Source organism: Chelonia mydas, chromosome 1 (assembly GCF_015237465.2).
Source record: "Chelonia mydas isolate rCheMyd1 chromosome 1, rCheMyd1.pri.v2, whole genome shotgun sequence".
NCBI classification, from domain to species: Eukaryota; Metazoa; Chordata; order Testudines; family Cheloniidae; genus Chelonia; species Chelonia mydas.
In genome coordinates this window covers 214,673,191-214,688,678 of record NC_057849.1, presented here as the reverse complement: position 1 = coordinate 214,688,678, position 15,488 = coordinate 214,673,191, and the positions used below count along the sequence as shown (strand labels likewise).

At 48.7% G+C, this 15,488-nt stretch overlaps 1 protein-coding gene across 2 annotated transcripts in view; it reads left to right on the top strand.

The window, feature by feature from the left end:
- The window catches only part of LOC102942365 (alpha-2-macroglobulin), a 55,900-nt gene that overhangs the window by 24,339 nt on the left and 16,073 nt on the right, over positions 1-15,488 (top strand). The window contains exons 15-24 of one of the 2 annotated variants that reach the window (XM_037912689.2): positions 529-678; positions 1,869-2,039; positions 3,001-3,097; positions 4,622-4,739; positions 5,421-5,649; positions 6,808-6,934; positions 7,609-7,730; positions 12,809-12,860; positions 13,461-13,544; positions 14,034-14,210. In XM_037912689.2, coding sequence (XP_037768617.1) covers positions 529-678; positions 1,869-2,039; positions 3,001-3,097; positions 4,622-4,739; positions 5,421-5,649; positions 6,808-6,934; positions 7,609-7,730; positions 12,809-12,860; positions 13,461-13,544; positions 14,034-14,210 — 1,327 coding nt within the window. Of the gene's footprint in view, positions 1-528; positions 679-1,868; positions 2,040-3,000; positions 3,098-4,618; positions 4,740-5,420; positions 5,650-6,807; positions 6,935-7,608; positions 7,731-12,808; positions 12,861-13,460; positions 13,545-14,033; positions 14,211-15,488 lie in introns of both variants that reach the window. The other variant, XM_043521963.1, reaches the window with a different exon arrangement.

The following is a 15,488-nucleotide window of genomic DNA, read 5'->3' as shown; positions in this document are numbered from 1 at the left end:
TATAACTCGCATTCACCCCATGGACAATGGCCCACCTGTGGAACCTGGAATGGCAAATTTCAAGGGAGACTCAGGAAATGTTCAATGGCTTCATGACCCACCAGGCACTGACCATAGATCAGCAATTGAATATGAGAGATGAATGCACATCAGGACTAATTTGCATAGGCAGAATTATGGAGGGTGGAAACAGAACTGACATATAGGGGGCACTGCTGATATTGCACTGGTCAGGGCTGAGGGGCATTGGCAGAGCTGTGTGGGACCCCAGCATTGTAATAGCAGGGGGGCTGCAGGGCAGGACAGAGGGGCATTGGCAAGGCTGTGGGGGGAGCCCAGGACTGGAATAGCTGGGGGGGGGGGGTTGTAGGGCAGGACTGAGGGGCATTGGCAGGTTGTGGGGGGAATCCAGGGCTGGAATAGCAGGGGGGTTGTAGGGCAGGACTGATGGGCATTGGCAGAGCTGTGGGGCAGCATGTGAAGGTATCTGGAGAAGTAGCTCCTCTAACACCTTTCCTGGGGTTGCAGGTTGACTTGCATTTCTCACCGGCTGAGGGCCTCCCTGCCTCCAACACTCACCTCCGGGTCGCAGCCTCCCCGGGCTCCCTGTGTGCCGTCCGTGCTGTGGACAAGAGCGTCCTCCTCATGAAGCCTGAAGCCGAGCTCTCGCCCAGCTCTGTAAGTGCCAGCCTGGCCTGGTGATCAACGGGCACAAGAGATGATCTTGTCTGGAAAGTGCAGAGAATCACTCGTGAGAGCTAGGGCAGAGCAGTCTGCCTGTTATTGTAGGGTCCCGCGTCAGCACAAGGTCTGCGCCCACTGCTTGATCTATGTAGGGCGCTCATGAAAACTGTTGCTGCAGCCAGTGATTTATAGTTCTGGGGCTGCTTGTGAGGACACAACCACACATACTGATTTATTACTGGAGGGCCGCTGGTGAGCATTGGTCAGCGCACACTGCGTTATTATTATTCTGCAGAAAAGGACCTAGGGGTTACAGTGGACGAGAAGCTGGATATGAGTCAACAGTGTGCCCTTGTTGCCAAGAAGGCCAATGGCGTTTTCGGCTGTATAAGGAGGGGCATTGCCAGCAGACCGAGGGACGTGATTGTTCTCCTCTATCCAACATTGGTGAGGCCTCATCTGGAGTACTGTGTCCAGTTTTGGGCCCCACACTACAAGAAGGATGTGGAAAAATTGGAAAACGTCCAGCAGAGGGCAACAAAAATGATTAGGGGACTGGAACACATGACTTATGAGGAGAGGCTGAGGGAACTGGGATTGTTTAGACTGTGGAAGAGAAGAATGAGGGGGGATTTGATAGCTGCTTTCAACTACCTGAAAGGGGGTTCCAAAGAGGATGGATCTAGACTGTTCTCAGCGGTAGCAGATGACAGAACAAGGAGTAATCGTCTCAAGTTGCACTGGGGGAGGTTTAGGCTGGATATTAGGAAAAACTTTTTCACTAGGAGGGTGGTGAAACACTGGAATGCATTACCTAGGGAGGTGGTGGAATCTCCTTCCTTCGAAGTTTTTAAGGTCAGGCTTGACAAAGCCCTGGCTGGGATGATTTAGTTGGGGATTGGTCCTGCTTTGAGCAGGGGGTTAGACTAGATGACCTCTTGAGGTCCCTTCCAACCTTGATATTCTATGATCCTATGATTATTGAAAAGTCAGTGCTGAGCCCTGGAGTCAGACATTCTGCTCTGTTACTGTAGGGTTTTGTTATTGTAGGATCACCCTTGGTCACTGGGATTGCACGCACAGGTGTGTTAGCTTAAAGTTGTCTGTGATCACTAGGGTGGCACACGCTGGTTTATTATTATTGGGCCTGTGGTCACTGACATCGAGACATGTCATACCCGCAGGTGTATGATTTGCTCCCGGTGAAGGAGATCAGGGGTTATAATTACCGGGAGCACCATTTGGAGGAAGAAGACGATAACCCTTGTGTGACACTCGAGAACGTCATTTTAAATGGATTCATCTACGGACCCATTTCTCCTGACGGTGAAGGGGATGCCTACAACGTTCTCAAGGTGAGCGCCACGTCTCCCTTTAGTGTGTGAAATCACTGTTAGTTCAGAAGATTTCCCCACCGTGTTCTTGGCAGAGCAAACTCCTGTTATATCCCATAGGTGCTGTCTGAGCACGCTTAGCTGGGTGCTTGTTAGCTAGCTCATTCAAGGTAATAACTAAACCTGGGCCAGAAAACCCCAGATGGGAATCCCCCAGCATTGAGGACTGAATGCCTCTCTCAACCACTGAACTCTAGAGGTTTCCCATCACTAATTTAAACATGACAAGGAGACATCCTAATAGCTGGGGCAAAGAAATAGAGCCCAGAAATGGGGATCTCAGCCTCTGCAGCCATTTTGTCAAAGAGATCCTGTCCCACACGCGCTCTCTCTCCCGTCTACGTAGGTCTCTGTGAAGTGCCAGTCCCCATTTTATCCACACATGCACACATATGCACACATGTGCGGAGTGCTGCTCTGAGCCAGCACCCAGGGTAATTACCCAGCCCCAGCTGGTGAGGGTTTGGTGTCCTGCGGGATCTCAGGTTTGTTGCCAGTGGGACTCACTCCCAAATCACCCAATCCCCAGCACATCTGACAATGACTTGTTAGGCATCTCAGCAGAGAGGCAGGGGATGGACTGGGCCAGAAAGGCTGATCTCCCTCCAAGGCAGGGCTGAGGCAAGCCAGCAGGGGCTGAGTGCATGGCGGAAGCTTGCATGGCTGATGCCTCTGATGAACCTGCTCTGAGGACACACAGGACGTCCATCTTCAGCCGCTGGTCCGGCGCCTTTCACTGACGTAGACCTTGCCGTTGGCTTCCCGCCAGCCACACAGGCATTGACCCCTCAGGCCTTAGTATCTGCTTTTGCAGTGACCCATCCCATAAGCCCGTCACATCCCGGTCCAGTCCAGATGGCACATTTATCTCCCGACGTATGGTTTACTTTACCACATGCCTGTCTGGGTTATCTTTTTACAGGAGATGGGTTTAAAAGTCTTCACCAGCACCAAGGTCCATAAGCCCAAACTCTGCATAGAGAGAATGTACGGTGTACCTGAAGCATATGGTATTGCTGGTAAATGAGCCTGCTTTGTTTTGCCCTGCTGATACCCCCCTGTTAGGTGCTTTTACTGCTCCCCTCCCTTTCACCCTCTCCTCTGCATGGAAACTAGACCAGTAGGACCAGACTCTGTTCTCAGCTATGCTGGCCAAAATCCAAGAAAGTCAGGCCTGAAATAGGAATCTGGTCCATTTCTACCTGCTTGCTCACCAGCTAAGGAAATCTGCACTGTTGTAACTACACTGATGCAGTGGCACCTTGCACCCCCTAACGTAGATGTGCTGCACTGGCACAAACTGGCTGCTAAATCTTGTTGAATTTGGTTACAGCTCTCTCAACCTGGAACAGGATAATTTCCACTCCCTTGTTTTCACCTTTCAGCAAGTGCTAGAGAAAAAACTATGCAGAAAGAGAGCCAGGTTCAATGGGGAGGGAGTGTGAACCCAGGGGGAGAGTTTAGGACTGGAAATCAGGAAATCTGTACTCCATTCTTAGCTCTCCCATCAACTTGAACTTGGGTGAATCATTTCAATTCTTTGTGCCTTAATATTCCTATCTGTAAAAGGGGATTAATTATACTTACACAGCCTTGTGAAGAGCTCTGAGATTAGATGGCTAAATATTCATGTTAATTATGCTCTCAGTTACACCAGTGGAAATGAAGAGTAACCAGATCAGATCACTGACCCTCTAATCCAATGTCCCTGTTCCTACTGTAGAACATCAGACTACTGGTCTATATATGGCATGTCCTGCGTCCTGACCATATTGGATCAGCACTGTCATCTTTTTAGTGCAGGATCCCTCTTCAGACTGTGGTCAATGGTGGCTGCCTCAGAGTAAGGTGGAAAACCTTGGTAATACACCTCACGGTGCAGTACTGTGGGGTAAATTTCTCCCTGGCCTACGGGCTTCTTATCAGCTTGTATCCTGACGCACGAGAACTGATACCCATGATCATTTGAATCCTAGCTGGTGTCACTAGTGTTGCTGCTACTCTTCGTCATATACAATTTTTTTTCCTGTGACTCTGACTCCGCTACTGCATCTATAATGTCTTGGGGAAGTGAGTTCCACAGGATAATTCCACATTGAAATGGATATAGGCAGGGCTCTAGGGGCTGCTTCAACACAGTCATTACAGCTGGGCTTCCCATACACTCTGGGATTGGAGGTGTGGGAATAAATATGTCCATCCATCCCGCCCCTGTAAGGGGTGCTGAAGTCTTTAGAAAGCAGACAGTTTGATATCACAATCGGGCAATACAGATATTTTTTCAGGGGCTTTGAAAGAGGTTCTAAAAAGATGATGATGCTGGGAGAGTGGGGTGGGGAAAAGAATGACTGATTGCAAGCAGAGATAGGTCTAAGTTTGGGTCTGAACATGGCTGAAGTTTGTGAGGAAGGGTTATTAGATCTAGAGTTTAGGATCAGGCCTATCACTAACTGGAAACAAAATGCCATGGTTTAGAATAAGGTCTAACATATTATGTCCTCTCTGCCCTCGCCACACCCTGTACCCCTAATGTCTGAAAGAAGCTCTTACATCTGCGCGGATGTCTTCATCCCTTTTGGATCACATCATCGATCATGGCCCAGTGGAGACCATCCGGAAGTATTTCCCTGAGACATGGATTTGGAATTTAGTTTCAGTGAAGTAAGTGATGTTTATGGGATGTGGTGAATGCGGTCAACTGGATTACACAGACACTCAGAAGAAGTTGCTCAGACACCATGAGATGTGCTTATATCCTTCTGTCATAGATGCAGTACCTGTTCTAGATACACTAGAGAGAGACAAGCATGAGGGATGGATAGGCAGGTAGAGGAAAGGCAGGAAGTAAGTTAATTAGTTCTACTAATACACCACAGCCACTCCTTCTCCTCTCAGTAACTGGGAGACAATTAATTGTGTGGATCACAATGGACAATCCCCTGTTAAGTGATCCAGCACAAGGTGACCTGCCTGGGAAGTGTGTGTGTGTGTCGGAGGGAGGTGTAATTTCTTTTTGGTCCCAGCTCTGGTGCAGAAGTCACTATTAGCTATACATCTCATCCTTTTCTATAGCCGTGTGTCTGAGGGATTTTCTGTTCACCGTGGAACGCCACCCCTTGTCTTGTTATCTGGATGATTCTTCTGCGGAGCTGGATGTAGGATGGGATGGGAGGAAGTGCTCTGCAGTGAGCCTACAATAACCCAGCATGCACACCCCAGTGCTCCAAAAGGACCCTGCAGTTACAAATGGGGGGAGGGGGTTAATTCAGGATGCTGTGAGGGACACGGTTTTTTCCCGCACAGCTAGGAAAGCTTCCCCCCATCTCCTTGTTTGGTCACCAGGTCTGACGGAAGTGCTGATTTGGCTGTGACCACCCCCGACACCATCACAGAATGGAAAGCCAATGCGTTCTGCACTTCAAGTGATACTGGCTTTGGCCTGTCCCCGACCGTGTCCCTCAGAGCCTTCCAGCCCTTCTTCGTGGAGCTCACCCTGCCCTACTCTGTGGTGCGCGGCGAGGCCTTCACACTAAAGGCCACTGTCTTCAACTACCTGACCCGCTGCATCAGGGTAAGGGACATTTGCAGCTTTCCTCAGCAGGGGGCAGGGAGGAGACCACATGGGCCAGTTGCAACATGGTTTCCCATCCAGGGGAGGCAGCTGATTGGCCCCTAGGAAATTGTCTTATTACAGTGGTAAGAAATGGGTGATGGAAAGGAGGAATCTGATTGGCTCCTAGGTGTGTGTTACTACTGGGGTACAGAGTGGGCATTAGGAAAGAAGGAATCTGTTTGGCTGACAAAGGTTTGCGAGCTGCAGATATACCTGAGACCAACTTCCTGTGTGGCTGAAGGCACCTGGCCTTAGACCTCCTGTGCCTATCTCATGACCCCATGGCAAGCAAGGTACCTGGGGTGACCACACACTGTGCATCACCCCTTACTCTAGTGGAGACTCCCGGCTTCCTGGAATGGACACATGTGCTTGGCCTTTGGCCTCATGCCACACAAGCCCCCCAGCTGCACTACAGCTGCTGGGAAACTCACTGGCCTGTTGCATCCATGGAAACGGCACTGACTCTTTAGCCCCACTGGCCTGCCGTGCATTCCTGCTCCAGCACAAGGGACTGGAGGGGACTCAGGAAGGGGGTCCCTGCAAAATTGTGGTGACTTTTCTCTCAGCTTTTATTTAAATGGGTTTCATTCTAGATAAAGTGAAGCGGGAACAAGCTCTATGGTGTTAAGAGCCCCCAAGGCACTCTCATCCTCTTCCCCATCCCTTTCCTGCCCTTCACTACGCTCACTGATGGTCCCCAATTCTGTTCTCTCTCAGCTACTCCCAGATAGCCCCCCGCCCCCCACAGCCAGCACTTCACCTCCTCCCCTAACAAGACACCAGAGGGGTCTCAGACTCATGCCAAGGTGGTAAATTTGAGGTCACCATTTTGTCTTTATTCCCACAACTGGTCCCGGGTCCCTCAGGCCCTGCAATCTCCTGTTTCTTCAGAGCCATGCACCCAACTCTCTGCCCCTCCTCAGTCTCCTGCACTTCCCCAAACCACGGTACCCCTCAGCTTTCCCCACCTCAATCCCTGCCCCACCAAATCCCTGTGGCCCCCAAACTCCCTGCCCCCTCTCCTCCCCTGCATTGTCTCATCTCCATTTACCCACAACCCCCTTGAACCCTTCTCTCTCCCTGCCTGACGGCACCTTTCTGTACAATGGACAGGTCAACATCTCACTGGTTTCATCTAATGACTTCCGGGCTACCCCTGTGGAGAAGGAAGAAGAATCTTATTGTCTCTGTGTGAACGGACGGAAAACAGTGTCTTGGGCTGTGACCCCAAAATCTCTGGGTAAGGGACCTGGCAACTTCAAAATCTCAGGATCAGGGACTAATGGATGGGTCCAAAACCTCTGTGAAAGGGACCAAATGGCACCGAAATTTCTGGGTAAGATTTCTGGCGTTTCCAACCTCTCTGGAAGGGACTGATCTGCTGTGAAAGGAGGAAGGCTGGCCTTGTGGCTGAGGCACTGGACTGGACTCAGGAGACCTAGACTCAGTGTCCAGTGCTTGGGAAAGTCAATGTTCCGGTGCCTCAGTTTCCCCATCTGTAAAATTGGAATAATACATTCATCCATGTATGGCAGGTGCAGTACACGACTGCGATGAGGGCTGTATAAATACCTGGACTGACAGACTGGTTGGGTCTGAAATTTCTGGAAAAGAAAGATGATGGCTCTGACACCATGCAGGGGTCTGAGTGTCAGAATCTGAAGACCTGCCCCTGCACTCCCCTCCTCTCCATCTTGCCCAGCCCCATTCAGTGTAGCTGTTGGAGCTGAGGGGTTGGAACTAAGGCTTCTGCAGAGCTGTGCTATAGTGCTAACTACATGTGACTTGAGCTCTGCCCTCTTTAGAGAGGTTTCCATGTAATCAGTGGTGCTGCAAAGCACAACACCAAGTGAATGACACTGACACTCCTGTAGCTGCAGTGCCTGGCAGAACGCTTATCCTTCTTTGTTCCAGGTACTGTGAATTTCTCAGTGAGCGCTCAGGCCTTGAAGACAGATCTGCCCTGCGGGAACGAGGTAGTGGAGTCCCTGGACAAAGGGCGGGGGGACACGGTGATCAAACAGCTGTTAGTGGAGGTAGGTGGGCTGTTTAGTCCCTGTGGAATAGAGAAGCCATGATAACTTACTGCTGTGTAGTGACAACTGATATAATGCTGCAGGTCTTCTTGGTTTTATTGGGAAATGTAAGGGGACTGTTGCCCCCTTACTAACATTCAGTGGGGGTGTTTTGGTTGGCTAGCTCCCAGTACTAAAAGGGGGAAGGGTCGATGGGGAATCAGGACCCTGAGACTGACAGCCCCCAGGTACAATGGGGAGAGGCCAATGCTCCAGGTCAGCCTGAATGACAGGGTGAGCAGGCTAATCAAAGAGTCAGGAGGCCAGGGAGGTCCCATCCTCCGTGTGAGCTGGATTTGCCTGGGTCAGACAGAGTGGGGTCGAGCTAAGGAGAAAGCAGGGGCCCAAGCTGAGCCGTGCCAGATCCAGAGAGAGCAGACCCTGTCCTAGGAGCAGAGCCGCAGCCCCAAAGCCAGAGGCACAGCCCAGAGAGGGCAGACTTGCCCTGGGAGCAGAGCTGCAGCAACCAGAGCCAGAGGGGCCACAAAAGCAGCCTGCAGAGCAGACCAGTCCTGGGAGCAGAGTCACAGAAGCAGCCTGCAGAGCAGACCTGTCCTGGGAGCAGAGCTGCAGCAACCAGAGGCAGAGGGGCCAAAGAAGCAGCCCAGGGAGCTGGAGGCAGAGCAGCAGTGCAGAGACCGAGTGGTGCAGCTGGGGCTGGAGCAGTCCAGAGCTGGGTGCAATGAGCAGCTGGGGAGAGCGAGGGGAACCCTGGGCAGCGGGCCTAGCACAGGGAGACGCCTCAGCCAAGGGGCTCTGCAGGCCAAGCTTGGATCGTAGCCCCGACAGGGCGGGGGCGACACTGGGAAGAAGGGTCCTACCACTTAGAGCCTGAGAGCGTATGGCCACCACCAGAGCAAGTGTCCAACCCACTGCATCCCCGCAGCACAACCAGGGCCTGAGAAGAAGGCCTGGGACTTACAAGGAACAGACTGTGAACTGCCTTGACATTCCAGAGACACTGTTTGTCATGTTCCCTGCCACAGAGCGGGTTGATGTGTTTCCTTTCACCTTTCCCATTTTCCCTTATTCTTTTTAAAATTAATTGTTGATTAAATAACTTGCATTTGCTTTAACATGTATGTAATGGTCAGTGGGTCAGAGAAGTGCCCAGTGCACAGAGAGTACCCCGGAGTGGGGGCACCCTAGCCCCTGTCCTAGGTGACCACAGCAGGGTTGGGGGTTGAGCCCCCCAGGAATCCTGGGCCCAGCCTTGTTGGGGTTACGAGGACTCTGCCAGACAGGAGAGTGGAAGGGGAGTCCTCAAGGGCAGGGAGGCCACTGGGTAAAGGAAGTGGGAGCGAGGTCTCAGATCCTTTCGCTAGCCCACTTCACCGGGGTAGTGCAGAAGCCAGGAAAGTTCCCCACAAGAGCGGGACTATTCCCCCGCTTACAGAAACCTTGATGACTTCATATGATCACACATTGTCTAATGCTGTAAAGGGAAGCAACGATAAGTCACTACAATGTAAACTGTAATATTGCATCACTTCTTACAGGAAAATACTGGTACCTTGTTGCACCGTGTGATTGAAATAATGAGCAAAGGTGATAGGTTTGCCACAGCCATGTCTTTTGGGACAGAAACCATGACTTTTCGGTTTTGTCTATAACAAGTCATGGGATCAAGCCCTCAGTAGTGTAGATTGGCATAGCTCCATTCAATCCAATTCAGCTCTGCGGATTTACACCAGCTGTGAATGTGGACCGTGGTCCTTGTAAATTGAGCTGTGCAAATAACTGATTTTTTGGTTTGCTGGCCAACTGAAAAATCAAAAAAAGAATCGTTTTGGGCCAACCCAAATAGAAATGTTTCAGGGTTTTTTGGTGAACCGAAACAGTCAAAAAATGTAGTTTCAAGTCCAACAAAATGTTTGATTTGACCTGACATGAAATGCTCTTTCTTTTTCAATCTTTTTTACCCTTTTAAAAAAAATAGTGTTGAACTAAAATTAAAATGAAAAAAGCAATTTTGAATTGAAAAATCAAAACATTTTATTTTGAAAATGTCCAAATAAAATGTTTTGATTTTTTTCATTGAAACAATTTGGTGAATGCAGCACAAATATGAGAAATGTTTTGGTTAACCTGAATCTTCATTTTACAGCAAAGAAAAGCTTTTCCAAAAATTTACTTCTTTTCTTGTAAACCCTCCCATCCCATCCCCAAATAGGACACTTCCAGGACCTGTAACAAATCTTGTGCTGTATGTGACCAGTGTAGTGGAATATGGGAGAGTGACTGCATTTAGAACATTTTTGAATTATTTGTGAATTATCATTATTTATTTTAAATCATTTAGCTTCATAATTTTTAAAAAAATCTCAAGGTAATATGAGCCAATTTTTTTTGTATATTTTTCTATAAATTTGTCTCTTTCAGTATTTTGTGATGAGGAACCCCTGGCTTTTCCCATTTTTTTTAAAAATGACACCCAACGAGACTTAATAATAACTCATAATATAAACCTCCATAGCTATTCTATGTAATAGGGAAGTAGTGATAATTTGTTACATAGTCTGATCAGAGCAATATCACGTGATAGAAGGTGGCCACTCCTCTCTCCATTATAGGAAAGCACTAATCATTTTTAAATTGTTTGATGTAAGCAGTAACACGTGATCTAATACTGCAGCTCCTCTCTGAGTTACAGAAATGGATCCCATCTTTTTCAGTAAGATACAATTCACATTATTGTATCAACCCAGAAAAAACAACTCTGTAAGCTTCAAGATAAGAATGAGTCCTGTGGCCAGTTCTGGGTGCCACGCTTTAGGAAAGACATGAGTAAATTGGAGAGAGTCCAAAGGAGAGCAACAAAAATGAAAAAACCTGACGTATGAGGAAAGGTTGAAAGAATTGGGCATATTTAGTCTAGAGCAGAGATGGCTGAGGGGAGTACAAAATAACAGTCTTCAAATATGTGCTACAAAGGGAATGGTCATCAGTTGTTCTTCATGTCCACCAAGGGTAAAACAAGAAGAAATTGGCAAGAGAGGTGTGATACCAGGAATAACTTTCTAACTGTAAGGGTAGATAAGCTCTGGCACAGGTTACCTGGGAAGGCTGCGGATTCCCCATTATTGCAGGTTTAAGAACAGTTTGGACAAACACCTGTCCAGGATAGTCTAGGTGTACTTGGCTCTGCCACGTTCTGAGGGGGGTGGATTAGATGACCTCTCATTTCTAGCCCTACATTTCTATGATTCTGTCCTGTTACAGTGAATCTGTTTTGGCTTTTGCTTTAAAGTTATCCTATGTGCCAAGTGAAATTTGAATTCTAACTTGGCTCCTTTTTCAATACATAGGGACACAAAGAACTGTGAAACACTTCACAAAAAAATTTGAAATAAGTGATTTCTAAATGGCTTCAGCTGAAGAAGTATTCACTTTGCTTCCTTCGCATTAGTGGAAATGTCCAACTTTATCTTGGGCTGATCTGACAGTTCTGTAAACACAGATTATTTTTCTCAGAATTACGAAGGAGATGAAAATTGGGCTTAAAATAATAGGAGACTAGTAGCAACTTTAGGGGGTGTACTGGGGGGAGGAATAGCTCAGTGGTTGGTGCATTGGCCTGCTAAACCCAGGGTTGTGAGTTCAACCCTTGAGGGGGCCATTTAGGGATCTGGGGTAAAAATTGGGGATTGGCCCTGCTTTGAGCAGGGGGTTGGACTAGATCCCTTCCAACCCTGAGATTCTAAGGTCTTGCTCTATTATTTTAAAGAACTGACTAGAGCACCACTGCCCTCTCCCTGATGGAATCAGAAATGCTCATCTGTGTTTGCTAGGCTAACAAAAAGTTAGAGCTGGTTGGAAAACAGGATTTTTCTCCCCAGTGAATCTTTCACCAGAAAAAAAAAAATCTAAAAAATATTTGAGCACTGCATTTGAATTTCCTGTGAAACTCAACAGCAGATTTGTCACTGAGATTAATTTTGAAAAGACATTTTGAAACAAAACAAAAATGTTCATATTAACCTCAAATGTTGTTTTAGTATGTGAGTGGGGGGGAGGGTTCAACTTTTGGATTCTCCCCCTTCCCCCTGCCATACACACACACTTTTAAAAAGTTTTAACCTTTTTCGACTGAAGAAAGAGAGGGAAAGGTTTTTTGAAAGAGAGGGAAAGCCCCTTTTCACACTTGGCTACTGTTTTCCACCTGGCAAAAGTTGGAAAACAGTTATAAAAAGGGGGAAAAACGACTAGTCTCAGAATAAAAATTTGCGGGGGAGGGGTGTGTTCCAAAACCAAAAATTGTTTTAATTAAACCCTCTTTTTTTTCCACAACATTTAGTTCCTGAGTTTTAGTCAAAACTGTTCTGGTCATCTCAATAAATAACAGGGCTTCTTCCTTAGCTCAAGCCATGGGGGTCTGGGCCTTTGGAGCAAGAGGAGCTGAGTTCTATCCCTACTGTAGCCCTACAGAACTAATCGGCCACAGTGTGTAATGGTGAATTTCTAGGTGGCCCTGCAGTCATTACAATATGTCATTTCAGGGCACTGAGCGCTTTGGCCCTGACTCAGCAAAGCTTGCTTTACTTTAGGCACATGAGTTGTCCCATTGATCTCAAACAGGCTTAAAGTTAAACACTTGGCAGGACTGAGCCCCTACCTCACTTCATTAGCATCACAGCATATTATCAGCACCAGCACCTGGTGTAAAGCTGGAAGTTCTCTCTGTATCACAAGCAAAGCCCATGTTTTACAGTGTGCTAACAGCAACTAATCACCCATGGTAGATCACTGCAATATCCTCCCCTTGGGAGCGAGGAGGCAATAACTTCTTAGTAGCTGATTTCCAACTATTATCTGCTGGCTTTATGAGAATTATTATTACATGAGAATTTGCAAGTCTCCATCTTTCTCTCATTCACTCCCTTTTCTTTCTTTCTTTTTCTTCTCCCCAACTTTTTCCTCCTCCCCATCTCTCTCCATCACCCCTGCCCAGATGTTTCTGAAACCAGGTGCTCAATATCTCTGCAGGTTCTCACCTTTCTGATTTTTCTTCCCCTTCCCTTTTCCTCCTCAACCCAAAGCCTGAAGGGCTTGAGAAGGAAACGACCTACAACTTCCTGCTCTGTGCAGCTGGTAAGAGCCCCACCCCTCCTGACCTGCTTCTGCAAAGGGAAGGGTGGAAACCCCGGGTGTCCGAGGGGAAGAGCTAACAAGAAGCAGTAATATGGGACTGAAGAAAGTGGGACACCTCCAGCTGGATAACGAGGAAACGTTTCCTAACACTGAAGGGCTGGAATGGCGCCCAAGGGAAGGGCTGGAAGCGTAGGTCTTAGGGAATGTTCCTGACCCGGGTCCTGGGAGGATGGGCTAGATGGGATTTAATGTGGCTTTCCCCTTCTCTCACTCTCTGATTCCATGGAGTGAAATTACAAAGTGGAAGGTGCCAGAGAAAGAGCTGGAGACTACAGTTCCCGTGTCTCGCCAGGTGGTGACACCTCGCTCCATGTGGAGGGCTGGGGTGGCAGGTGAGGGGATCCACTCCTGAGAGGGGAGTTGGAGATGGATTCACTATAAAGCTATGGAGGAATGGAGCTGCTAAAGGCAGGGAGCCCCTGTGCAGTGCCAGGGGAAAGACAGCAGCAGGGGCAGTGTCCTAGCTCCTGTGGTGGGGTCTGCTCACTGCTACACAGGGGGGGATTTTACTACAATCCCATCTATGTCACTTTTCCGCAGGAAAGACAGCGCCGCAGCTAATGCCCCTGAAGCTCCCAGAGAACGTGGTGCAGGGCTCAGCCAGAGCCTATTTCTCAGTGCTGGGTAAGTGAGGCAGTCCGAGGAGCCCAGCTGTGGGTGCTGCTGCCATTCCCTCCCCCTTCCTGATGGTTCTGGTCTCTCTACCCGTTCCACTCCTCACCCCTTTGTGCACCCATCACAGCCCCTCCACTTATCCCCCAGCTGCCCACTGCTGTAGTCTCTTGCTAGCACTTCACCCCTTTTTCTCTCTCCTTCCCCCCACCTCTGCCTCTGGGCCCACGTCTCTAGCTATACATCCAGCCTAGTGCTCCCATCTGTCCTTCCAGCAGCACGCCCTTCACTTTGCCTTTCATGTGTCCCTTCTCTCTCAGAGCATATTTCTCTGTCTCCTCCTTTCTCTGGGTTGTGTGTGTGTGTCTCTTTCCCTCCTATTGCCTGTGATCTCACAAGTCTGTTACGGATGTCTCACATTAGCATCCTTGCTCTGCGGTGCACTCTGCCTCCGCAGGCGGGCGGCTGGGCCACACTGACTCCCTGTGTCTCCATCCCCAGGCGATATCCTGGGCACAGCCATGCAGAACCTGCAGCAGCTTCTCCAAATGCCCTTCGGCTGCGGGGAGCAGAACATGGTCCTGTTTGCCCCCAACATCTACGTCCTGGACTATCTGAATAAGACAGGGCAGCTGAGCGAGGAGACCAAATCCAAGGCCATCGGATACTTAGTCAGCGGTGAGGAGGGACAGGGCTTTTGTTTCTTTACTTGCTCCAATCCAAGGTCATGCTAGGAGCTTTTTGTGTCTGCCTTGCTCAGATAATGCTTCCACTGGGAAGGATGGATGGACTGAGGGGACCACCTGTCTCTAGGGGGGAGCCCACTTGAACCTTCTCAGCCCTGTCATCCCCATTGCTCTCCAGCGTGTGAGCCCAGTGGTAATTCACTCTTACCCCAGGAAACCAGACTCGGCTTCCCAGGTGGCCTATAAGCCTTTCCTAGCCACCAGTGTATTGGCAGCACTGTCACAACTGACCCCTCATCATACATCTTTGAACCAGGGCCTCTGACACCCCCTCCCACCCCACCCCGCACCAGAGGAAAGAGGTTCCCTTTCCCAGGAGCTATGCTGAGTAGTTACTCCTTTAATGGTTGGTGTTACAATAGATCACTTCCCAACAGGGGGTGCCATAGCACAGTAGCATGCTTAGATCTAGGGTGACATCTAGGAATGTAGAGAACTCTACTCTCTGGAAGTGCTTGATGGGAGAAGATGGGTCCATGTGGATGAATGACTGAATGACACAGCCTGGGTGCTGCACTGCACTGGGTGAACTGCACAGGGTGCACTGGGTGCATTTCTGCTGATGACGTGCAAGGCAGAGAAGAAGAGCTGGGTTGGTTCTGCAGCTCTGGCAGCAGTAAATGGAGCAAAACCTGGTGTCAGGGTTCCCTCCCCACTCTGAACTCTAGGGTACAGATGCGGGGACCTGCATGAAAGACCCTCTAAGCTTATCTCTACCAGCTTAGGTTAAAAACTTCCCCAAGGCACAAATTCTTCCCTGTCCTTGCATCGGTATCACTGCCACCACCAAGTGAATTAGAAAAAGATGTAGGAAAAGGACCACTTGGAGTTCCTGTTTCCCCGAAAATGTCCCCCCAAGTCCCTTCACCCCCTTTCCTGGGAAGGCTTGAGCATAAACAAGGCGAGCACAGACCAGAGCCTTGGGTTTTTAGGACAGATTCTTAAAAACAGAACTTTTATTATAAGGAAAAAAAAGTAAAAGAAATGCCTCTGTAAAATCAGGATGGAAAATAAATTTACAGGGTAATAAGATTTAAAACAGAGGATTGCCCTCTAGGCAAAACTTTTAAGTTACAAAAAAACAGGAATAAACCTTCCTCTTAGCATAGGGAAAATTCACAAGCTAAAACAAAAGATACTCTAACGCATTTCCTTGCTATTACTTACTGTTTCTGTAATTTTGGAAGTATTGTTCAGTAGGGGCTGGATT